This window comes from Prionailurus bengalensis, chromosome E1 (genome assembly GCF_016509475.1).
Source record: "Prionailurus bengalensis isolate Pbe53 chromosome E1, Fcat_Pben_1.1_paternal_pri, whole genome shotgun sequence".
Classification (NCBI taxonomy): domain Eukaryota; kingdom Metazoa; phylum Chordata; class Mammalia; order Carnivora; family Felidae; genus Prionailurus; species Prionailurus bengalensis.
In genome coordinates, this window is record NC_057347.1 from 9635130 (window position 1) to 9657104 (window position 21975).

General features: G+C 47.7%; 2 protein-coding genes across 27 annotated transcripts in view; one reads left to right on the top strand and one right to left on the bottom strand.

The window, feature by feature from the left end:
• The window catches only part of NCOR1 (nuclear receptor corepressor 1), a 156959-nt gene that overhangs the window by 131103 nt on the left and 3881 nt on the right, over nucleotides 1-21975 (top strand). For 14 of the 26 annotated variants that reach the window (XM_043583202.1, XM_043583204.1, XM_043583205.1 and 11 more), the window contains 13 exons: nucleotides 1692-1919; nucleotides 4610-4819; nucleotides 5298-5447; nucleotides 5787-5894; nucleotides 8776-8941; nucleotides 9122-9615; nucleotides 12353-12481; nucleotides 12895-13052; nucleotides 13202-13425; nucleotides 14679-14819; nucleotides 16498-16640; nucleotides 20571-20624; nucleotides 21072-21293. In XM_043583202.1, the coding sequence (XP_043439137.1) occupies nucleotides 1692-1919; nucleotides 4610-4819; nucleotides 5298-5447; nucleotides 5787-5894; nucleotides 8776-8941; nucleotides 9122-9615; nucleotides 12353-12481; nucleotides 12895-13052; nucleotides 13202-13425; nucleotides 14679-14819; nucleotides 16498-16640; nucleotides 20571-20624; nucleotides 21072-21293 (2427 nt within the window). The remainder of the gene's footprint in view (nucleotides 1-1691; nucleotides 1920-4609; nucleotides 4820-5297; nucleotides 5448-5786; nucleotides 5895-8775; nucleotides 8942-9121; nucleotides 9616-12352; nucleotides 12482-12894; nucleotides 13053-13201; nucleotides 13426-14678; nucleotides 14820-16497; nucleotides 16641-20570; nucleotides 20625-21071; nucleotides 21294-21975) is intronic. The other 12 variants (XM_043583222.1, XM_043583226.1, XM_043583224.1 and 9 more) reach the window with 5 other exon arrangements.
• TTC19 (tetratricopeptide repeat domain 19) overlaps nucleotides 14540-21975 on the bottom strand; it is a 43894-nt gene continuing 36458 nt past the window's right edge. Inside the window, exon 9 of the mRNA XM_043583231.1 lies at nucleotides 14540-17853. Within this exon, the coding sequence (XP_043439166.1) occupies nucleotides 17674-17853 (180 nt within the window). The 3' untranslated portion in view covers nucleotides 14540-17673. The remainder of the gene's footprint in view (nucleotides 17854-21975) is intronic.

A 21975-nucleotide genomic window follows, 5' to 3' on the forward strand; every position in this document is an offset into this window, starting at 1 on the left:
GCCTCGAATTAAGGTTCTTCTTCCCGCACGGACTTGTATCGGTTACGTAACTTAACGTAATATTAAGGCTTCCCTTCCTGGACTGTTGTGAAGGCCAAGTGAACTAATGTGTCTGAAGACCTTTAAAAGGAAAGAATGAGTAGTGCTTGGCATGTATGAAGGACTCGATAAACGCAAACTGTTGTCGTTGCCGGTATTGTTACTGTTGTCACTGTGACTCCATGCCTCTTGGGCTTTCTGCTGCCAGCAGGTACATGAGTAAGGTAAGAGGCATTGATTTTTACCAGGCGGTCCCCGAAACGATCTGCGGACCTTAGCAATGTCCTCACTCATCATTTTAAGCTGTATTGCAATACATATTTATTGAGGGCTCATGTGCAAGATCCTGGCTGGACACCGTGAGAGCTGTCGAGGTGAAGTGCTTTGTGCAGTGGGAGGAGGAGAAGAGAAGAGGGAAGAGTCTGCTGGGCAGTAGGACGGTGAATGCAGATCCTTGGGCCCAGTTTTGAAGGAGAATTGCCTCCCCCTCTGCCGCCCATTCCGAGGGAGAAGGCACTCTGTTTGAGCAAGCTGGGGCTCAGAAGGGGACGTAATAAACCACTACGATTTCTTGGTGTCATCAGGCAGGTTTGTGTAATCATGGCTAAGTTGATATTATCAAAATATTAATAATTAGACGGTGGTGAGGACTGATCAATGCCACTGATACACTCAGTGTAATGGTACATTGTATGTTCTGTGTGTTTTCAACAATTATTAAAAACAGTTGAGGGTGATGGCCACTACGTGTTGGCATATGGTAAGCATCAGGGGGATAATCCAACCTCCGAATACTATTGTTTAAAAAGAAGAGGCTGAAGGAGGGAGGTGGTTGATACTGGTGAGCTTGTAAGAAAGTCTTTGTGGAAGTAGAGAGCAAGGAAAAATAGTATAACTTCAGGACTAGTGGGCCGCAGGGAGGCTGGGTGACGCAGGCAGAGAGGGGGTTGTGAGTTGATATACGTACGTGTGGGCTCGAAAAGAATTTGCAATGTTAGAGTCATACAGAACACAAAAATCATTTATAATGGGACTTAAAGAGGAGTGTTGAACTTCATTTTTAATCTTAATATTAGGTGATAAAATGCTGGTGCTGTGATCCAAAAGGCGGTAGTCTCCAAATCTCAAAAGCTTCTACTAGTTCTTCCCATTTGCGTAAGATTAATTATTAAACGTTTGGTGGAAGCAGATAAAAATATAAATATCGTCTGTATTTGACTGAGTGAGAAATGGAGAAATACAGCTGACCCTTGAAAACACGGGTTTGAGCCGCGTGGGTCCACTTAGGTGGATTTTTTTTTTTTGAGTAAATACAGTGCTCTCTGTAAATGTATCTCTCTCTTAGAATTTTCTTAACATTTTCTTTTCTCTAGCTTACCGTATTGTAAGAATATAGGGCATAATACATATAACACATAAGATGATGTGCTGATCAACTCTTTATGTTACCAGTGAGGCTTCCAGCCAATAGTATAGTAGGCTGTTAGTTTATGGGGAGTCTAACGTTATGTATGAATTGTTGACTGTTGCAGGGGGGTGGGGTGCTTGGCGCCTCTAACCCTGCATTGTTCAAGGGTCAACTGTATAATCCTACTTCACAAGTTTTCTTAAGAAGTCGTGGGGTTGCCTTTTTTTGTTTGTTTTTTTTCCAGTTACCATCTCTTCTAGCAAGTCTACCAATCATGAAAGAAAATCGACACTGACCCCTACCCAGAGGGAAAGTATACCGGCGAAGTCTCCGGTGCCTGGGGTGGACCCGGTAGTAAGCCACAGCCCTTTCGACCCCCATCACAGGGGCAGCACCACGGGAGAGGTTTATCGGAGCCATCTTCCCACGCATTTGGATCCCGCCATGCCGTTTCACAGGGCTCTGGATCCTGGTAAGCACAGCGTGTGGTGAGGATGTATGGCGAAGAAACGATGTACCTGTACGACTTTTTAAGCTCCGTTTATTAAAGTATAATACGCAGACTGTTGTGTACCTTGTTAGTGTGCAGCTCACTGACCTTTCACACACTCCACACCCCCATGTTACCAGTTCTGAAATCCCGAAACCGGCACCCGTTACAGAACAGAAACAAAGAGGTATGGCATTTGGTTAAGCTGATTGAAAAGGTGGGCCCATGTGAAGGATTGTTTTTTAAATGACACAGGCATACCTAAACATTTGAATTCACCGTATAGACATTCATTCACCAGAATTCTGATCTTGGGCCAGGGTCCACCGATGAAACTGCACCCTTTTCTTTGCTACATAAACGATACTCACATTTCCGTGTTTGCTTTTTTTTTTTTTTAAATTTTTTTTTTCAACGTTTTTTATTTATTTTTGGGACAGAGAGAGACAGAGCATGAACGGGGGAGGGGCAGAGAGAGAGGGAGACACAGAATCGGAAACAGGCTCCAGGCTCTGAGCCATCAGCCCAGAGCCCGACGCGGGGCTCGAACTCACGGGCCGCGAGATCGTGACCTGGCTAAAGTCGGACGCCCAACCGACTGCGCCACCCAGGCGCCCCCGTGTTTGCTTTTTTAAGTGAAGCTGGAATTTAAAACCACTTGAATCGCACTACAGAATCCTTTCAGATTTTTTTTTTTTGTCTTAAAATTATCTTGTCCATACGTGATTCAGCTTCTGTCTTGAGTCTTTCCAAAGCAGTTGACTTAGTTTCCAGAGAAACCACTTTTTGTTCTTCCCTCAACAACCTCCAGATTCTTTCATTAAGTTACGTAATCACAGTGGCAGGTACGGCAGGAAGGAACTTTGGAACAGACAGACGGCCTCTGGCTGTGGGTGAACATCCCTCGTGTAGGTGCAGGAGTCCGTCGGTTTTCTAGCGAGCGGTCTGTGCTGGGCTCAGGGTCATGTGCTCTACTGAGGGAAAGGAGCCCTGTCAGTGTGTCGGTGGCTGTCCTGATGCACCTGCTGGGCCAGCTGCCCCCTGTCCTCCCCGCCCCCGGTGCCCGCTCCCCTCGCGCACCGACCCTGCCTCAAATGTGTTTTCTGCTCATCCTCTCCTCTCTCCTAAATTGCTCGCTTGTCACATCCTTCAGGTTGAAATTGGGACACAGACCACCTTTGTTTTACTGTGGTCCTTAGAGAAGAGATGTTCATTACCAGTATGCCAGGATTTCTAAGTGTTAGTTTCACTTTCTAGTAGCGAGGTGCCTGTAGAAAATATTGTACCTTCTGAGGGTTGTATCAGTGCCATCAGGTCGTTTGTCACTTGAGAACACTAAGTTTCCGAGGAGCCTACATTTAATTCTTCAGGGACTGTCTCCCAGAATTGAGACAGGAGCTCCCACAGATTCCACTGACAGAATCACCCGGCTGGGAGTTCCGGGTGAAGAAAGGGGAGGCAAACATTCCAGAAAACTGGTTATTTGTTTTTCTGGGGAAAACGTGTATATGTAAAATAGTTCACTCAAGTTTTCAGACAACGTTGAAGGTTTATACCTTCATGGAGTGATACCATAGTCCTGTACTTTGTAGCAGTTTTATTTACTGGTTATTTTTGAGCTGGAGCTGGATTCTAAATATTTTGAGCATAGAGACTTCTCCTCCTACTTTTTACCACACATACCTACCCCTTCCTAGCATCTCGTGTCATGCTCTGACCTAGGCTAGTCAGCCTACGGCCAGGGGGCTAAATCCTGCTGCTGCCTGTTTGTGTAAATAAAGTTTTATTAGAACACAGGCAGTTATTTGTTGATGCGTTGTCTGTGGGTGCTTTCATTTTCTCTGTGCAGCTACAGTGGGAAAGTTGAGTAGGTGGAACAGACCATATGGTCCACAAAACCTAATATATTTACCGTCCGGCCTTTAAGTTTGCCGTTCTCTGCTCTAAACACATGGATTAATTAAATGCTTGTGGACTAATCCTCTTCAGCCCCAGGAAAGTGTGTTCACATATATTTCTGTTCGGTTGTGTTGAATGATTGGCACTACAAAAATAATTTCTCAAATGCAGCCCTTGAGACTTAGGTGAAAAATAAAAGTTACATGGCAAAGATGGAAAGTGAAACTAGTGGAGAAGTTTTTTAGCTCCTGTTCTACTTGGTAAACAGGTTCATACTCCTATTGTGTCTAGTTTCTCCCCCTTTTCCATCACATCTGATTTGATTTATTTATAATTAAAAAGAGTTTTTTTTAATGTTTAATGTTGGGAGAGAGAGACAGAGTACAAGCAGGCGAGGGGCAAAGAGCAAAGTAGACACATAGTCTGAAGCAGGCTCCAGACTCTGAGCCGTCAGCACAGAGCCCAACGCGGGGCTCGAACTCACTGACCGCGAGATCATGACCTGAGTGGAAGTCGGACACTCAGCCGACGGGGCACCCAGGCGTCCCTTTCACATCTGACTTTAGAATGCGTATTTTCATACTGCCGATGTGTCGGGGTCTAAAATGAATCTCCCTTAATCCCTGTTCCGTTCCTACCCACGCCGAATAAGGGCTGCACGCGCATTTTAGCTGGAGAGCGAGAGCCCCGCCTCTTTCTGTGGGTGATGTTCGGCAAAGGAACCTCACGTGGACTCAGTCAGCTGAACACCTTTCTCTTGTTCTCTCTGCCAGCAGCTGCTGCTTACCTGTTTCAGAGACAGCTCTCACCAACCCCAGCTTACCCGAGTCAGTATCAGCTTTACGCGATGGAGAACACGAGACAGACAATCCTCAATGATTACATTACCTCACAGCAGATGCAGGTGAACCTGCGCCCAGATGTGGCCAGAGGCCTCTCCCCGCGGGAGCAGCAGCTGGGTCTCCCGTACCCGGCAACGAGGGGTGTGTGTCTTTGCGTTTTGGTTTCACGAGTGCGTTATGTGTACTGAGTATCAGTGAGTATTTATTGAATGAATGATGGAAAGAATGAAGAGGCAGCCATATCCTTGGCCGTGTAGCTTTTAGGCCTTGAAGGCAGATGAAGAAATGTGTCAGACGGGGTGTTTTGGTGAACACTGAACTAACTAAATGAAGTCATTGAGCTGGGTGTTTGAAATCATTGTTTTTTCAGTTTGCTGCCTCCCTCTGTAATCTGTTCGTGCTTTTAGGTTACTGGTATGGGGCATAGTATTTCATGGCCTTCTGTAGACTTAAAGACGGCCTTACAAAGTGATGATGATCTGGGCCATTTTTATTTATACCGTATAACAAAGTATCGCTGGGTTATAGAGATAATCCATATAAAATAGCCACATACAGTTCTGTATCTTTAGAAAGACTGAGACTTGACATAATTTTATCGTATTTGTCTTTTGAGCAGGAATCATTGACCTGACCAATATGCCTCCAGCAATTTTAGTGCCTCATCCAGGGGGAACAAATACTCCACCCATGGACAGAATCACTTATATTCCTGGTACACAGATTACGTTCCCCCCCAGGCCATACAACTCTGCTTCTATGTCTCCAGGTGAGAGTCTGCGGCCACCCCCCCCCCCCCCCCCCCCCCCCGCCACGACCACCGTGTTGACAGCATGGCCTTTGAAGGCATTTCGGGCAGTTGTCCCCCATTCGGTCTTTCACTTAAGATTTAGTAATAGTTCTACTATGCCGTTCTGTTGCCAGATACTCTAGAAACATCCTAAAAGCTCATGTTGGGCTTTAGTTGTCATCCAAAACTCTTAACCTTCCCACACGTGGAGTTTGGAGCATTTTGGAAACCTTTCAGCCACTTGAGACTTTACACGTTGTGTGTACCTGACAGGGTGATGTTTTTGTCTTGAAGTGGCGGACTTCGCGTGTTTTACAGGACACTCGACGCACCTTGCAGCGGCCGCGAGCGCGGAGCGGGAGCGGGAGCGCGAGAAGGAGCGGGAGCGGATAGCCGCGGCGTCCTCGGACCTCTACCTGCGGTCGGGTGAGTGGCGTGGCTTCGTTCATTCCGCACCCGCTCCTGCCGTGGGGATGCCGAGGTCATCTCACACACGGGGATCCTGAGACAGAAAGCGATTTCAGGCCGTAAGTGAAGGACGGGTGAGAGCGCCATCGAGGTTTAAATGGTGCAGACGTGAATCTGGAACAGGAAGGTGACGTTTTCACGAGGAAGGCGTCATTTGGATCTGGCCCCCAGCGGTTGGCTACGAAGACGCTGTGTGAAGACACTGGGCGCGGGGCTCATTGAAGCTGGACTCGTCGAGCTGGACTTGGAGGAAGAGTGGAAATACAGTTAGAAGGAGGGCTGGCACTTGGAGATGACAGGTGCTGCCATTCGGCAGGGAGGCAGGTGACACGAGGGGGCACGGACACAGGAGGGGCTTGAGGTGGATTAGAACCCCGGAGGGGGGCACGTGCTGCCACCAGAATAGCAAGGCCGCGACGGTCGCGCACAACGGCTTGAGATGTTTGGCACTGGGAGAGGCCAGAAAGGAACTGCTTGGGAAGAATGCCTTTGAGGCGAACGGGAAGGACTCGGCAGTAACTGGACGCAGCGGGTGAGGAAGAGATGAGAAACGAGATCGGCCCTCACGTAAGATAGAGGGGGATTAACGAAAGTGAAGAGCAGAGGGGTTTTACCACGGGACACGCTTTGATGCGTCTCTGGGACGTTCTTATCTGTGGCATATCTGTCTTCTTGCGTTGGGCTCCATCAGTGGAATGAAACCACGTCCCACGTCCGTGTTGCCGGGTAGACAGATCTGGCACTTAGGACAACGGACGGCTTGGACTTGGCGACCCGGGAGTCCCCCGTAAGTGTTGAGACTCTGGCTCGGCTGAGCTCTCCGGGCGGCAAGCGTGCGGGGAGAGGAGCCGGTCCGTCCTTGGAGGTTGCGGGGAGGGATGTTTCCGACGCGGGGCTGGTCAGAGAGGGCGGTGTGGAACCGGAGGGCACACTCCTGGTCGTGGGGAACAGACCCTTAAAATCAAAGTGGCGGCAGTGTAGAGCGGGGGTCCAAAGCCGGTCCTCGTGCTCGACTCCGTGACGTCATTCCTGAGGATTTATCTTGAATAGTTCCGCGCTTGCAAAGCCTAAAGACCTGTAGCTGCGGTCTGCTGTCCGCAGATAGGCGGGAATCACTGCGTCTGACCACAGGAAGTGCTGTAACGCATAGCGAGGTAGCACCCGAGGACCGATCCTACACTGGCCACATACAAACGTGAAACGCATTTAATTAAAGCGTCACTGCGGTAGGAACTAGATTTTGAAAATGCTCGTGATCCCGCTAACGGATAACACGCAGACTCGAGACGATAGACACCATTTCTCCCACCAGACACTTGAACGGTTTGTGAGTATTCTGTGTCGGTGTGACTAAAGAAACGCTGACTCTCACGCGTCATCAGGTGGCAGCGTAAATAGGAACAGTCTTGGCCGAGATACGGAAATTTAAATAGCAGCCCCTCTCCTAGGAATATAGAAGTGCTGGTGGAAGCTGATGTATGGTTGGAAGGGAGAAGATTGCTGAAGAGGTGCGGCCAGGTGGTACCTGCTGTGGGGACAGGGACACACGGTAAAACTGCCGGCGCCTCTGAGGGCGGAGAACGGAGGAGGCGGAGGAGGGAGTGAAGAGCGAGGGAGTCTGAGCTCTTCCCAGAGAGTCGTGCGGCACAGAGTCCAAGTTGTGGCTTTGTTCGGGGAGAGCTGTGGTCAAGCGAACAAAAACAGCTCAGCTGCTGGAGGAGGTGGTTAGCGGAGCTGATCTGGGGGCGGGCGGAGTGAGTGATCACGTGTCCACAGAGGGAAAGTGTCCCCTGGGAGCGCCGAGCGGCGAGGCGCGGAGCGGAGCGGGGAGAGCTGTGGCTGAGTGAAGCCTCCTCGGACCCTGGGGTGGTGGCAGCTCTCATCACGTGTGTCGTCCTCGTCACGATGTTTAGACGGCGGCGCCGAATGGGGGTTTGGAAACGGTAAACACGCCGGAGTTTGAGGAAAACTCTGAGAGATGAGCTTACCTGATTTTTGTTAACGTTTATTTGTTTTGAGAGCGAGAGAGCGAGAGCGCACGCGCGCACAGATGCTGGAGGGGCAGAGAGAGAGAATCCCAGGGAGGCTTAATGGCTGTCACCTCAGAATCCGACTAGGGGCTCGATCTCACAAACCGCGAGCTCATGACCTGAGCCGAAATCAAGTGTCAGATGCTGAACTGAGCCACCCAGGTGCCCCCGATTTGTATTAGCACAGCTGACCCTGTACTCAGGTGAGGGGCGCTGACCCCCCACGCAGCGGGGGGAAAATCCAAGTATAACTGTGACTCCCCCCAAACTGCCAGTCGCCTACTATTTATTGCCTGGAAACCTTACCGCTAACATAAATAGTTGATTACCCATATTTTGTATGCATGTCTCATATATATGTCCTTACAATAAAGTGAGCTAGAGAACAGAAATTGATGAGAAAATGATAAGAGAAAACACAGTTACGGTACTGTACTGTATTAAAAAAAAAAATCCACAGGTAGGTGGCCCGGTGCAGTTCAAATCCCTGTTGTTCAAGGATCAACTGTACTTCACTGTTGGTGTCATTTTTGTTTCTGTCAGGAATCACAGAAATGAAAGCGCCAGTAAATGAGAGTGGATGTTTTTCTCTCGAGCTACGAGCGTGGTTTTATTACATCTTTATTGAGAAACTCGTGTGGAACATGAGCAAGGCCAAAAGGCGGGCCATCAAGTTTCTTAACGTTTTCTCTTGTCAGGAATAACTAAGAAAGGAACGGTCCCTAAATGTGGCCGTCTCTAGGTTCTTCCTCGGGGCTTGTCTTCCCTTCCCTCTTCTTTGTTTTATTTTATTTTTTTGGCCTTCACAGGCTCCGAACAGCCGGGCCGACCTGGCAGCCACGGGTATGTCCGCTCCCCGTCCCCTTCAGTGAGAGCTCAGGAGCCCATGTTGCAGCAGAGACCCAGCGTTTTCCAGGGAACCAACGGAACCAGTGTAATCACACCTTTGGATCCAAGCGCTCAGCTGCGAATCATGTGAGTCTCCCGGACACGTTCGGACCAAGGACAAACAGACGGTCTCTTGCGTACCGCGCACTTTTAGATCGGTGGCCGCCCGACACGTCTTGGTGTGCGGTGGACCCCGCCGCCTCCCCAGCGCGCCCCCGGTAGAGCCCGCCCTTCACGGAGCTGTGTGTGGTTTGCTTCTGTTCGCAGGCCGCTGCCCGCCGGGGGCCCGTCGATAAGCCAGGGCCTGCCGGCCTCCCGCTACAGCACCGCTGCAGACGCCCTGGCCGCCCTCGTGGACGCCGCAGCCTCTGCCCCCCAGATGGAGGTTTCCAAAACAAAAGAGAGTAAGCATGAAGCTTCCAGGTTAGAAGAAACTTTGAGAAGCAGGTCAGCCGCAGTTAGTGAACAGCAGCAGCTAGAGCAGAAAAGCCTGGAGGCGGAGAAGAGATCTGTTCAGTGTCTGTACACCTCGGCCGCCTTTCCAAGTGGCAAGCCCCAGCCTCACTCTTCGGTAGTTTATTCAGAGGCTGGGAAAGATAAAGGGCCTCCTCCAAAATCCAGATATGAGGAAGAGCTAAGGACCCGAGGGAAGACTACCATTACCGCAGCTAACTTCATAGACGTGATCATCACCCGGCAAATTGCCTCGGACAAGGATGCGAGGGAACGTGGCTCTCAAAGTTCAGACTCTTCTAGTAGCTGTATGTATCTTCATCTGAGTTTTGCAATGTGATATCTGAGTAAAGAATTACTTTCTTCTCTAGGTAAAGCAGAGCTATACGGTATAAGGAAAATCCTGACCTTGCTCATAATTGTCATGAAAGGGTTTGGTGGGTTTACAGGTGCAAAATGTCTGTCCTGCTGTCTGTCGTGTTTACTTCAACTTCAGCTTCTGAAGTATGCCTGTCCAGGTGTTTTCCATGAGAACCCCGTGCCTTTGGAAAGGTAAAGCTGGGAAGTAGGACAGAGCTCACTAACATTTTCAGGCATCTGAAAGATGACAGATGTGTCGTCAAGCTCTGTGCTACGAAGGCCCCTTCAGGGGGGGACCCTTCAGGGGCGTCTTCTAGGATGTGGCTCGGTATTCAAGTCGATACCCCACAGCCTCTTGTATCCTTTTGCTGAGATACAAAGTTTTAAAAAGCGACACCACCGTCTTACTGGTAATTGGTATTTACATCACATCTGTCTTGCAAGTCAGATTTACAAACAAATTTTTTCACATACTTATTGGTCATTTTTATTCCTCCTTTACGCATAGCCTCATATTCTGTGCTCGTTTTCTAAAATTGTTCTCATGTGTTTCTTTTAACTTTAATTCCGGTGTAAACATACAGCGTTCTGTTAGCTTCAGGTGTGCGATGTAGCGATGCAACGCTTCTGTACGGTTACTCCGTGTGCCTCACTATTAGTGTGCTCTTGATCCTTGTCACCGATTTCCCCCATCCCCCACCCCCTCCCTGCCGGTTGGATTTTGATCAAATCTGGTTCGTCGTTTTGACATCTACCCTCTAAGTCCGTAAGGGTTCACAAATCTACAGTGAGATGCTGGAAAAGTTACTTTGAATTTATTGTTAACAGCTGCCTAAATTCTGTATGGAATTCCTGAAGGAAGCAGCAGGTATTTAAGCGACTGTCAGCTAATGCTTGCCGTAACTTAACCACACGCAGTCCTGTCTCTGCTGTTTCCATTAACGAAACTGAACAGAGTTGGAGATTTCGTGTGCACCAGCATGCGACGTGTAATTCTTTTTACCGCGTGCCTAATTATAATTTGTTTGGGTAAAAATCTGCCCCACGGCTGAGGTTTTTGGGGAGAAGGGGGCAGCTGGATAGTCTGTTGTATAGACAGGAAACTTCTGTTAGCCTGGGATTATGAAGATCTGCAAAATTGGTATTGCATGTGCAGAAACTTGCTCCCTGGGGAAGATCTGTGGTTCCAGGACCGGGATCCAGCCTGTGGCTTACTGAAAGCGGTGGCACATGGTTCGCTAGTCGCTGGATAGCCCCTCTTTTCAGGTGGCATGACAGAGCAGACCTTGCTCGAGGAGTCTGGCCTTCAGGTCTGAAGATAGAAAAGCTGTCTTCTTTTCTGACTGGGTTATCCCTGGGTAAATGGCTGGCATGAAGCCGACAGGCTATTTACAGGTACCCTGTATGGTTTTCGGTTTTTCTCTTCAGAGCGTCCTTCCCCCCGCAGGTGAAGCACTGTGCCTTCATCTTCACCTGGCGGCTTCCAGAGGGGTGTGTGCACAGTGCAGCATTAGCCTATCGACTGTATATTGGACGTGGTGAGCAGATTCAGGATGCCGGGTGTTTAAACAGTGATGAATGCCAGGGGCTGCAGAAGTTGCAAAGTAGTATAAATGACTTCGAATATAGTGATTTATTTTAGTTCCCGAAAGCTCATTTCCATCCCAGTTGTCAGGTTCCCGTTCTCCCGCGTGTACTAGAACCTAGCCAGTCGCAACCTGCACGGCCTGGTGAAGGGGGAGGACGAAAGGGCCGTTCAGTTGAGTCCTGGAGGATCATAGGTGGGAGCTTGGTAAGAGTTCATTCCGAACTTCTACACCTGTGTCCAGGACCCACTGACTGATCACACTGGCTGATCCCGGCAGTCATAGACCCTTTGGGCCTCTGACAGTGTTCTCGGATTCTTTGCTACAGCCCATAGATGCAAAGAGCACTCTAAAGTCAGAAGGTTCGGCAACAGAAGGTTACACGTGCCTCTCCCGTCCTTCTGAGGCCGTGGCAAGACTGGGAACGGCTGCCTGGACCCTCACCGCACTGACTCTGTTTTTCTGGGAACGGCTACCCAGAGGGGGCCTTCTCTGACGTGGGCGTCCTTTCTGCCAGGAGAGTGCATTTGCTACTTTTCAGACATTCCCTGCCATTTCTGTGTGTTTTCACGTGTAACAGTGCCAAGAAGTTATTTGGAGTAATACTTTTTGTCAGCAGTACTCCAGTGATTTGAGAAAATCATTATATAATGTTACTTAATCTGTAGCTTTAAAAGCATCCTGGTAACGAAGCCACTGTGTAGCCTGAAAGTTCTTCTAAGAGCTTGTTGTCCCACAGAACTGTAATTCTCGGAAGCAGTGAACCGTTGGGATCTCCCCTCTGAGAAAGGTCCTTCCTGGGGTTCTTCTGCTCCCAGGAGAACGTCACACATCTATCCTCTGCCTCCCCGCCCGAAGGTCTCAGAGGCCACACGGTTTCAGGAACCCTGTGTCCCACAGAGACCAGGGACACTGAGGGAGCACTTGCAGACCTTTGAAACCAATGCATTGAGCTTGTTGGTTGTTATCACTAACCTGGGTGCCACTGAACGTTTCTGAGAATAAAAACCAAAAATACGCGAGTAGGTGTGAAGAATTTGGACTTCTGCAACTTCTTGTCGGATTAGTTTTAAAGTAAGATTCTTTCCTTTTCTTAAAGTATCTTCTCATCGGTATGAAGCGCCTGGCGATGCTATTGAGGTGATCAGCCCTGCCAGCTCGCCAGCGCCGCCCCAGGAGAAGCTACAGGCCTATCAGCCGGAGGTGGTGAAGGCAAACCAAGCAGAAAGTAGGTACTTTTTAGCCACCGGTTTACCTGTTTGCACATCTGCAGGTGTCATTTGCTTCCGAACATCTGCCCAGACGGTGTGCAGGAATAACTGGTTTTGTTTTAGAGTAGTCTTTATGGCTGTAGAACCCTTTTAAGACTGCACCAGTGGAAAATTATCTTGAAGCTTTTATTAAGTTCTCTTTTGTTCATATTTAACGATACAGAAAATAGCTGATATTTTGTCTACTCATGCTCTCACGGTTTATACTAGTCCTGATAAGCATTTTTTCCTCCAAAATTAAGATCGTGAATTCTGTTTAGCGATAGCACCATGTCCCTCCCATGTGTCCCTGAGTTATGTTTAATCTGATAGTGAGTGACAGGCAGGGGTGTTCCCTGAGTAGGACATCTACCTGTCTGCCCTCCCCTAGGTGAAGCCAGCAGACCATACGAAGGACCATTACATCACTACCGACCCCAGCAGGAATCCCTGTCTCCACAGCAGCAGCTGCCCCCCTCTTCACAGGCCGACGGGGTGGGGCAAGTGCCCAGGACCCACCGACTGATCACACTCGCTGATCACATCTGTGTAAGTTCTTCTGTTAATTTTTCTGTTTTTGATCGTGCGGGAGGCACATTTCACAGAGAGTCACAAAAGAGATGTCCAGGTTTTTTAATGCTACATTTTTGGGCAAGTACTCCGTGGGTTTAACCAATTCCTTCTCTCCTCATTCACAGCAAATCATCACACAAGATTTTGCTAGAAATCAAGTTTCCTCACAGCCTCCCCAGCAGCCTCCCACTTCTACATTCCAAAATTCACCATCTGCTTTGGTGTCCACACCTGTGAGGACTAAAACATCAAATCGTTACAGCCCAGAATCCCAGTCTCAGTCTGTCCACCATCAAAGACCAGGTCCAAGGGTCTCTCCAGAAAATCTTGTGGACAAATCCAGGGGAAGGTATGTTTTGTTTTTCTTTCAAGTTTATTTATATTAGAGAGAGAGAGAGAGAGAGAGAGAGAGAGAGAGAGAGAGAGAGAGAGAGGCGTGCAATTGTGGGAGGGGCAGAGAGAGAATCCCATGCAGGCTCCAAGCTGTCGCAGAGTCTGATGCATTGCTCAGTCTCATAAACTGGGAGATCAGGACCTGAGCCGAAATCAAGAGTCAGAAGCTTAACGGACTGAGCCACCCAGCCGCCCCAGTATGGTTTTTATTTCAAATTGTATGTACATTTCCGAAGAGTAAAGCAATTTGAATAGATCTACAAGATAGGGGATTAATTTTGTACACCTAAAGTTTATTCACTCTCACTCCTTGGGAAGTACAAATGAGGGTTTTTCTTGCCTGTTCTTAAAATGTTCACTGCCCGAGCAGTTGGTACTGTATCTTTTTAATGTATATTCAGAAGTCAGGTTCTTCATCTTTCATGGAAGGGAGGTGATAGTTTCAAGTTTGATAAATCAAGAAAAGTGTAAGATTATTTAGTTTAGAGGTAACCACCAAGGAACCAAAAGAAAAATGGTAAAAAATGGCCATCTGTTTGGATGGGGTTGATTGGGAAAGGAAAGGACAGGTCGTGTACGTATATACTAATTACACTTAAAGGTCACAGGTAGCTCTTAATATGTACAGTCACTAAGCCAAAGCCTTGTTTTGGTCTAAACAGTATGTTTATATCACGTGATCTTTACCAATGTGGTATCCGGAGGAAGAACATGAAACCGCAGAGAATCGTGCAGCCCTAGCAGGGGGCAGCTAGAGCCTGTCTTGACTCACCTGATGGGGCGCTCAGGGTTCAGTTTAGTTCTCTGGTCCTTTCTCTTTTAACTTCACGGGGAAAGACCTGTTCAGTGTTGACTGACTCAGAGAGAGAGGTCAAAGCCTGGAGGGCTCACCAGAGTAACAAGGGCAGGATGGTGGGTGTGATACCGAAGCACACGATGACCTTGACCTCCCTCGGAGCATCGGCCGCTGCCTGTCCCCGATTGTCATGTGCCACCAGTGCACGTGCACGGATAAAGCAGCGCCAACAGACTTTTTGATAACCCGGTATATAGTGAAGATCTGAGGCAACTTTTTTTCTGATAGAAGCTAGCAACTTTTATTCCTTTCTCCTGAATGACGTAATGAGTGAACCGGTTTCAAACCGTCTAGGGTGATTTGTAGGCGGGCCCCAGGAGCACAATCTAATATTTTATATGTTACAATACCAGGCCTGGAAAATCCCCAGAGAGGAGTCACGTCTCTTCTGAGTCCTACGAGCCCATCTCCCCACCCCAGGTTCCAGTCGTGCATGAGAAACAGGACAGTGTACTGCTCCTGTCTCAGAGAGGGGCGGAGCCTGCAGAGCAGAGGTGAGGAGCAGGAGCGTGTCCCGGCTGGCGGCTCCCGTGTCAGAGCGTGCGTGTGTGCTGTGCTTTTTCTCCCCTCCGGGTTACGTGTCAGGATAGGACTCTCCAAGGACCACGAAGTCTCTTTCCCTGGTGATCTAATACCAGTGGATTTTAGTGAAAAAGTTACATTTAAATAGGTTACAGAAAAAAAGTGTTCACTATTCTTGAAATCAAGCCTTTCTAGATCTTTTTTAAAAAATCCTTTTCTGTCCACGTGGTCAGCTGTTCAGCTGTCGATCGAAGTCCTGCTTGAGTGTTTATCGTGCACCAGGCCTTGTGGACTCCACGTGGAAGGGAAGTCCTAACGAGCACCTTTGCTGAACTGCTTTACGGACTTTTTCTTCCCTATTTCTGACCCCAACCCAGCCCCTGTGAACTATTTGGGTTTTATTTCCGTTTGGATTAGATACCTTTGGTTTGGCCCCTGCCTGGTCCACTTCCACCAGAGTGATTTGTCTAAAACTCATGGAATCAAGCTCTAAGCCAGTAGGCCGGCACCTGAGTTCCTTCATGAGCAGGTTCATGCTGCTCGTCTGGTTTCCTGCCGCTTCCCCCTCACACCACACTCTTGTGTCCCTGTCAAGCTGCTTACGGTCCCCTGAATTCCTTTCAGTCCCTACGTACGCTGTTTCCTTGGTGTAGAACACACTCCCGTGATGCTCCTGCAGGTGAATCTAGGAGGTGCCCATGGTCAGATAGAGGGAGGGTCCAGCTCTAAACCAAGGTCTCCAAACTGCTAGTGCATTTCTTAATGTGTTCTAAGTTACTTATGGTTTATATTCATGGGCAAGCAAATAGATGTTGGTACCTTTCAACGAAATGAGGAGAATCTGTTTTTAGAAAGGGGCTGACGTTCAATTTAATTATATATTTACGCTTTCCCTTCAGTTTGTGACTTTTTTGAGGACAGGGGCCACATCCTGCCCATTTTCTATCACATATCTGTCTCTCTTTGGCATATGGCAGGTATTCTTATGTTTGAATGATGAATGAACCCACCCGACCAGATGAGGTGATCAGCAGCCTTCCGTTTGTTCTTTGCTGTCATCTCCAGCTCTAGCTAGATCATTGTGGTTAAAGGAAATTTGGTTCTTTAAAATGTGTTAGTATAGGAAGCTGCAAATGATTGCGAAACCCTTTACATGAGACTCAGCTCATCTGGTGGGAGGCGTGAAATGATTTTAACAGAGGCAGTTTTATTTCTACATTGTGGCTCTTCTGTTGAAGGCCCCAGGTTTTGATTGCTTAGGTATGAGCTCTTGCTGTTTTATAGGCAAGTCGTGCTATTAGTTTTAATTTCTTCTACTTCATAGCAGTTCTGCTAGTAGAATAGTGAATAGTTCCTGGTGTGTGTGGCAGCTATAAATAATACCAGTGTCTGTGCTGTTAAGCAGATGGCATCATGGTAAGCTGTTTCTCACTTTCCTGTTAACATCATTTGTTGCTTATTCTGTCTTCGTTAAGAATCTCCATCCTAGATTATCTCCATTGCAGTCCTAACTTTATGAGCGTGCTGAAGTATTTGTGTCCCCATATATGACGTAGGGTTATCCACAGACACGAAATGGGGAAGTGGGTACACCCCCAAGGTTAGCACATGATGAAACAGACATAATAGGCATAACTGTGTTCCCCACAGGAATGATTCCCGCTCGCCAGGGAGTATAAGCTACTTGCCTTCCTTCTTCACCAAGCTCGAAAACACGTCACCCATGGTTAAATCAAAGAAGCAGGAGATTTTTCGTAAGTTGAACTCCTCTGGTGGAGGTGACTCTGATATGGGTAAGTGGGATTTCTTTCATGAATCCCAAAATAAAACCTGCATTAATAATAATTGTATCTCTGGTGTTGCCTCTCATGTGATCCTTGAGTTTGAAGGCTCTTGTGGGCATCTGTCCAACCACATTTGATCTTAAAGTTTCTTCTCAAATGTCTGCCAGTACATGAAGATTGCCTGCTAGAGAGCAAGAACTTGCTGCTTTCTGAAGCTGTCCGTCTTCTCTTTGAACAAATGTGGGGCCAGATTAGCTCTTCATGTAGTTTTTTTTTTTACCCATCGGTCTTAGTTTTATCCGTTTGGGCCGAGTCTGCATGACCATTCCGCAGCCATTTGAAGACAGAGCGTGTCCTTCAAGTCTTCTCTCTGTAAACATCCTGCGTCATCAGCTGTTCACGCTGCTGGTTCTGAGTGTCCCTCCGCAGAAAACCACTTTATTTAGCTTAACCTCTCAGTAAGTTCTGAGTAGTGTGCTCTGCCCCAGAGGCATCACTGTTCAGGAGTGTAGATTGTATTAGGGTGTTGGGCAGCGAGCACGCAGTTAGGATATAGTGCACTTAATACGAGCATAAATATCAGGGTATCTTGATGCGCTGCTCTGGGTCCGTACCTTTCCTTTGCTGTACTTTTGGAGTCACTGGCTCCAAGTCCGTGCTGTGCCACTCAGTTACTTTTCCTACCCCAGCAGTGTCTTCCTGGATCTCTGTTCAGTCATTCAGCATTCATCTGTAGATGCGATCAGTCCACCGTGTGAAAATAGAATAACAGTAATGGCAGGCAGACAGTTATGTCGTTATAGCTCTGGGCACTTGGAAGCATGTACAAGGCATTTAATCCTCACAGCGGCCCTACACCCTCCACGGTGTAATTGTCTCCATTGTGCGGATGAGGAAACCTAGGGAGGTTTAAGAACCCGTGCAGACTGCCTAAGTGGTGAGTCATGGGGCGGTGGCCCCACTCTGGCGTGCCAACCCCACGTCTCTGGCGGTGCGCTCACTGGCTTGTAACAGTTCTGTACTCACAGCATCGTCACTCACGTCACTGGTAGATACTCAGTGGGATAAACCTCTGTGGCATCCAGACCTTCCCTTTGGGTTGAAAGTCGTACTTCTCCATCTTTTCCTCAAGTACCTCCAGTGATGCGGCGAGATTTGTCGGATCTGGGTTTTCCGCAATCTGCTTTATTTCTGTGATCTGCGATCTACTAGTCTCCCGACCCTGTCAAAAGAAAGGAAATTGTGGGCTGTGAACTACGAACTGCCAGGTGGACGTGTGTTTGGATCTGACACTTTATGATTAATAAAGGTTGAACATCCGAGAGAAAAAAAGGGTGAGCCCAGTGTCAGTTATTGTTGTGAACTCTCTCTTTGGAAGATAAATATTTTAGAATATTGGCCAGCATTGCTATCAGGCTTACAGATATCCTTTCTTCTTTAAAAAAAATTATGACATTTTTCTGTCTCATCACGGGTTTCATCTGTTACTTACAGAGCGTCAAATGTCACCAACAAAAATGTGGTGCTCTCATCTTCACATTCTCTCAGAAGGCAGAGAAGAATCAGAGCGTGAAGACCTGCCGATTCTAGAACAGCCAGTTTAGAATTGTTCCCTCTTTGAGGGGTTTTCGCTCATCCTCTCTAGTCTTGGTCTCGCCTCATTTTAGTGGGAAAAAAACTGTTGACAGAAAAATGCCACATGTGACTTGAAGAAGCCCGCTTAACAGTGTCGTCTTCTATTTTCTTCTGTCCTCAGGCAGTAGCTCTCTCATTCATTCATTCAACAATTAATTATTGAGCAGGGTGCTGTGTTGGGCGCTTTTACAATGACAAATGGTCTCTACTCTGAACATGTAAAATGAAACAAGTCCCTAACTTTAACAGAGGATAAAATGCGTGAATGTCTTAATGCAAGTACAAACAAAATTGCTTGGGGAATTTTTTGATCGCAGGAACTCATTTCGATTGTGGAAAGGGACAGTTCAGGAATTGTGTTAAGGAAGCAGTGGGCTGATGGGTCCCCAGGGCACATTCCGTCTTCCCCAGGAAGTAGAACCAAGACATCAAAGCCATCAGCAACCGAGACCACTTTGTTTCACCTTGGAGTCTCTCAATTAATTCAGCGTTCCCACCGAGGACATCAGTGATTTCGTTCTTCAAAAACCGTAATGCTTTAAACTTACTTTATTTGATCTTCCACCAGCCATTTTTCCCCTTCTAGAAATATTCTCTTCTCTTGGCTTTCAGATACTATGTTCTCCTGTTTTTTTCTCTTCTACTCTGGACATTTTTTATGTCTTCTTAGCAGCTCAGTCTTGCTCTGCCTGACCCTTGAATGCTGTTTTCCCAGGGCCGTCCTCACACACTAGAACCTCTGAATCCTCTCACCCGCTCCAGGGGTGTAAGCTGTGTGCTGAAAACTCCCAGATTTGTGTCCGAAGTGGGGTTCGGCTTTTCCCATGAAGTTTCACTTGCATACCTTTGAGGACCTCTGTCTTCTTGTGCATTTGGCTTCTTAAGTGTCTAAAAAGGAATTCATGTTCTACCTCTGCACACGGAGAAGCACGTCACCCCCTCCTTCCCTGCCACACTTCCTCCACTGTGGCTTCACTAGCTTCTTTCTGGGCAGCCCTCCCTCTGCACCTCTTGCTGTCGAGTCTGCCTCCTAAACAGCTGTCCCTTGTCAGTCTTCCCTGCCCGTTTCTGAGTGGTTATCACGTTCTTTCACACACGTGTGTCCATCTGTTTTAAGCCAGGGGTCCTCACACTTGAGTATCTATCCCTGTGCCTGGAGTGCTCGTTAAGCGTGTGAGCCACAGGCCCTGGGACTCGAGGAAGTTGGCACTTTTACTGAGGCACGGGGGTGGTTCCATTCTGACGGCCTCACAAAGTACCACACTAAACTGTAAGCTTCAGAGGGAAAATACACAGAGGATCGTATTGTTCTCACCAGTTGAAAAATATGAAATCGTCTTTATCTGACCATTTTGATCAGTAAGAAGGTGACTTTATGAGGTTTCCACCAAATGCTTAATAAATATTTGTCGAATGAATGAATTCTATTCCAGAAACTTTTGTGTATTCGTCACTCCACTTTTTCAGGTTCAGTTTATTTACTGCAAGTTTTCCTGACCCATGAGTGGGGAGACAGTCATGGTTTTGTATAGTTCTTCCTGGAGATTTTTGTCCTCCTTCCTGTTGCCAATTTAAAGTTGCCCGATGAAGGAAGTTTTTAGTTTCCAGGCACATGCAGCCCGGCTTCAGAGAGCGGCCTCCTCTCCGGGAAAGAGCCCATCCTGCTGCAGACTCCCCCAGAGCTCCGCGTTCTGCTCTGGGGCACTCCCCCCACCCTGCTTCCCTATTCTTTCTCTTTCGAGTTCTCAGCAGCAAGTTGGAAGTTGTGGTGAGAACACCATTCACGTTCCCAGATTCCTTCTACCTCTGTCTCGGTGCTCTATCGGTAGTTTCCAGGCTGTTCCACCTGTTGTTGTTCAAACTGCACAAATGACAAATCACGGGCTGCTCCTGTGCCTGTGGGAGTCGCTCCCGGTGAAGCATAGGGAAGCCCACGTTTTCATGCTGTTCGTGGAGGGGTCTGAGGCCAGGCTGTCTCAGACTGGCTGGCATTCCTGGGGCTCTTCCCAGAGGCGTCTCTTCTCTGGCAAACTGGACCCCTTTCCTATTGTTGTTTCTCCGGCAGTGCGAGCGCTCTCTTCCTCCTGTGGGCACATGGCTCCTGTTCAGATTTTCCCACCTCATCCAATTTTTTATTGCTTGATTTTTTTAAAAATAATTACTTCTTTATCTTAAGTGGTGAAAAATTATGTTGGGATAATGGGAAATAAAAAGGTTAATTTCACTGTAGGGTTTGAGACTTTATCTCCTTCAGTGTACGTGATCATCCCATCTCAGTTAACTCAAATGTTTGTTTAAATACAGCAGCCGCTCAACCAGGAACTGAGATCTTTAATCTGCCAGCAGTCACTACCTCAGGTAAGAATCAAAATGTGTCCACCTGATACCCATCGAGTACCGACTGCCCAGCAGGGGCACTGCTCCAGTGTGCATAAATGTAGTCGGGGAGGAGACAGCGGCAGTAAAAAGGGAGCCGAGCTTCACTAAACACTTGCTGGAGAGGTAACGGAACAAAGAGAATCAAAACCACTAAAGAACAGTGTAGAAACGAGGGAGCTGAAAAGAGAAAAAACCGAGGAACTTTAAGAAAAGTGGCTGGACCCATTCATTTAGCAAAGGAAAACTCAATTTGCTGGAGTTACTACTGGGGGATTTGGGCGCCCCTGTGTGGGCTCTTGGGGTGTTGTGGGCAGCTGGCCCGGGGCTGTGGTCCCGTGGGCCCAAAGGCCGTTTGGAGTCCCCTGGTCTCTCTCTCTCCGTCTGCTGTTCGGAAATAAGCAGAAATGGTGTGCTGGTCTCTTTCAGGCTCAGTTAGCTCTAGAGGTCATTCTTTCGCTGATCCTGCCAGTAACCTCGGTCTGGAAGACATCATCAGGAAGGCGCTCATGGGAAGCTTTGACGACAAAGTCGAGGAGCACGGAGTCGTCATGTCCCAACCTGTCGGCGTGGTGCCCGGTGGCACCAGCACCTCCGTTGTGCCCAGTGGGGAGACCCGCAGAGAGGAAGGGGACCCGTCACCTCATTCAGGTGAAGTGTGTTCACTCTTGCGCCCTTCTGCTGCCTTTCCCAAGAAAACGCCAATCTACTTCCAAGTGGTAATGCGACACCAAGACGTTTCATTTTGTGTGTTCCCAGAGTCCCCTCTAACGGTTTTACTTAGTTGTTTTTTTTTTTTTTAACCTGCTCAGACATTTTAGTAACACAAACAGAAATTTTAAAAGGACAGAGATTTTTATGCAGAAGTCACCTTTGAGTGTTGGGTTTTTTTCTTTGCATCTAGACCTTATCTGGATCGACATATTTTAACTGTAATACAAGTGCAGGTTCCTTTCTGCTTTTGAATAAAAGGGACTTACTATTGTAATAAAAAGAACAGGCTCAGTATAAAAGAATTTTAAGCCATAGAAGAAAAAAAACAAAAACCCTTCAGATCACATCATCCAGAAAGCTAGTGTTCTTGTCTGATAAGCATCATTTTAGCAGTATCTCTGTATGGACACATAAAAGGCCAGATAGACCTCAGAACCAGTCATTCATACGTCCTGGTAAAAGCAAGCACACAAAAAACTGTGATTCTAAGCTTTGAAACCCCTTTTTCTTAATCTTTGAGAACTAGGATCTCTTATGCTTAAAAATTTACTGGCAGGTCAGCGGTATTTCAGGTTTAGTTTAGGGTTTTTTCCTGTTATCCTCAAGCAAAAGATCTCAC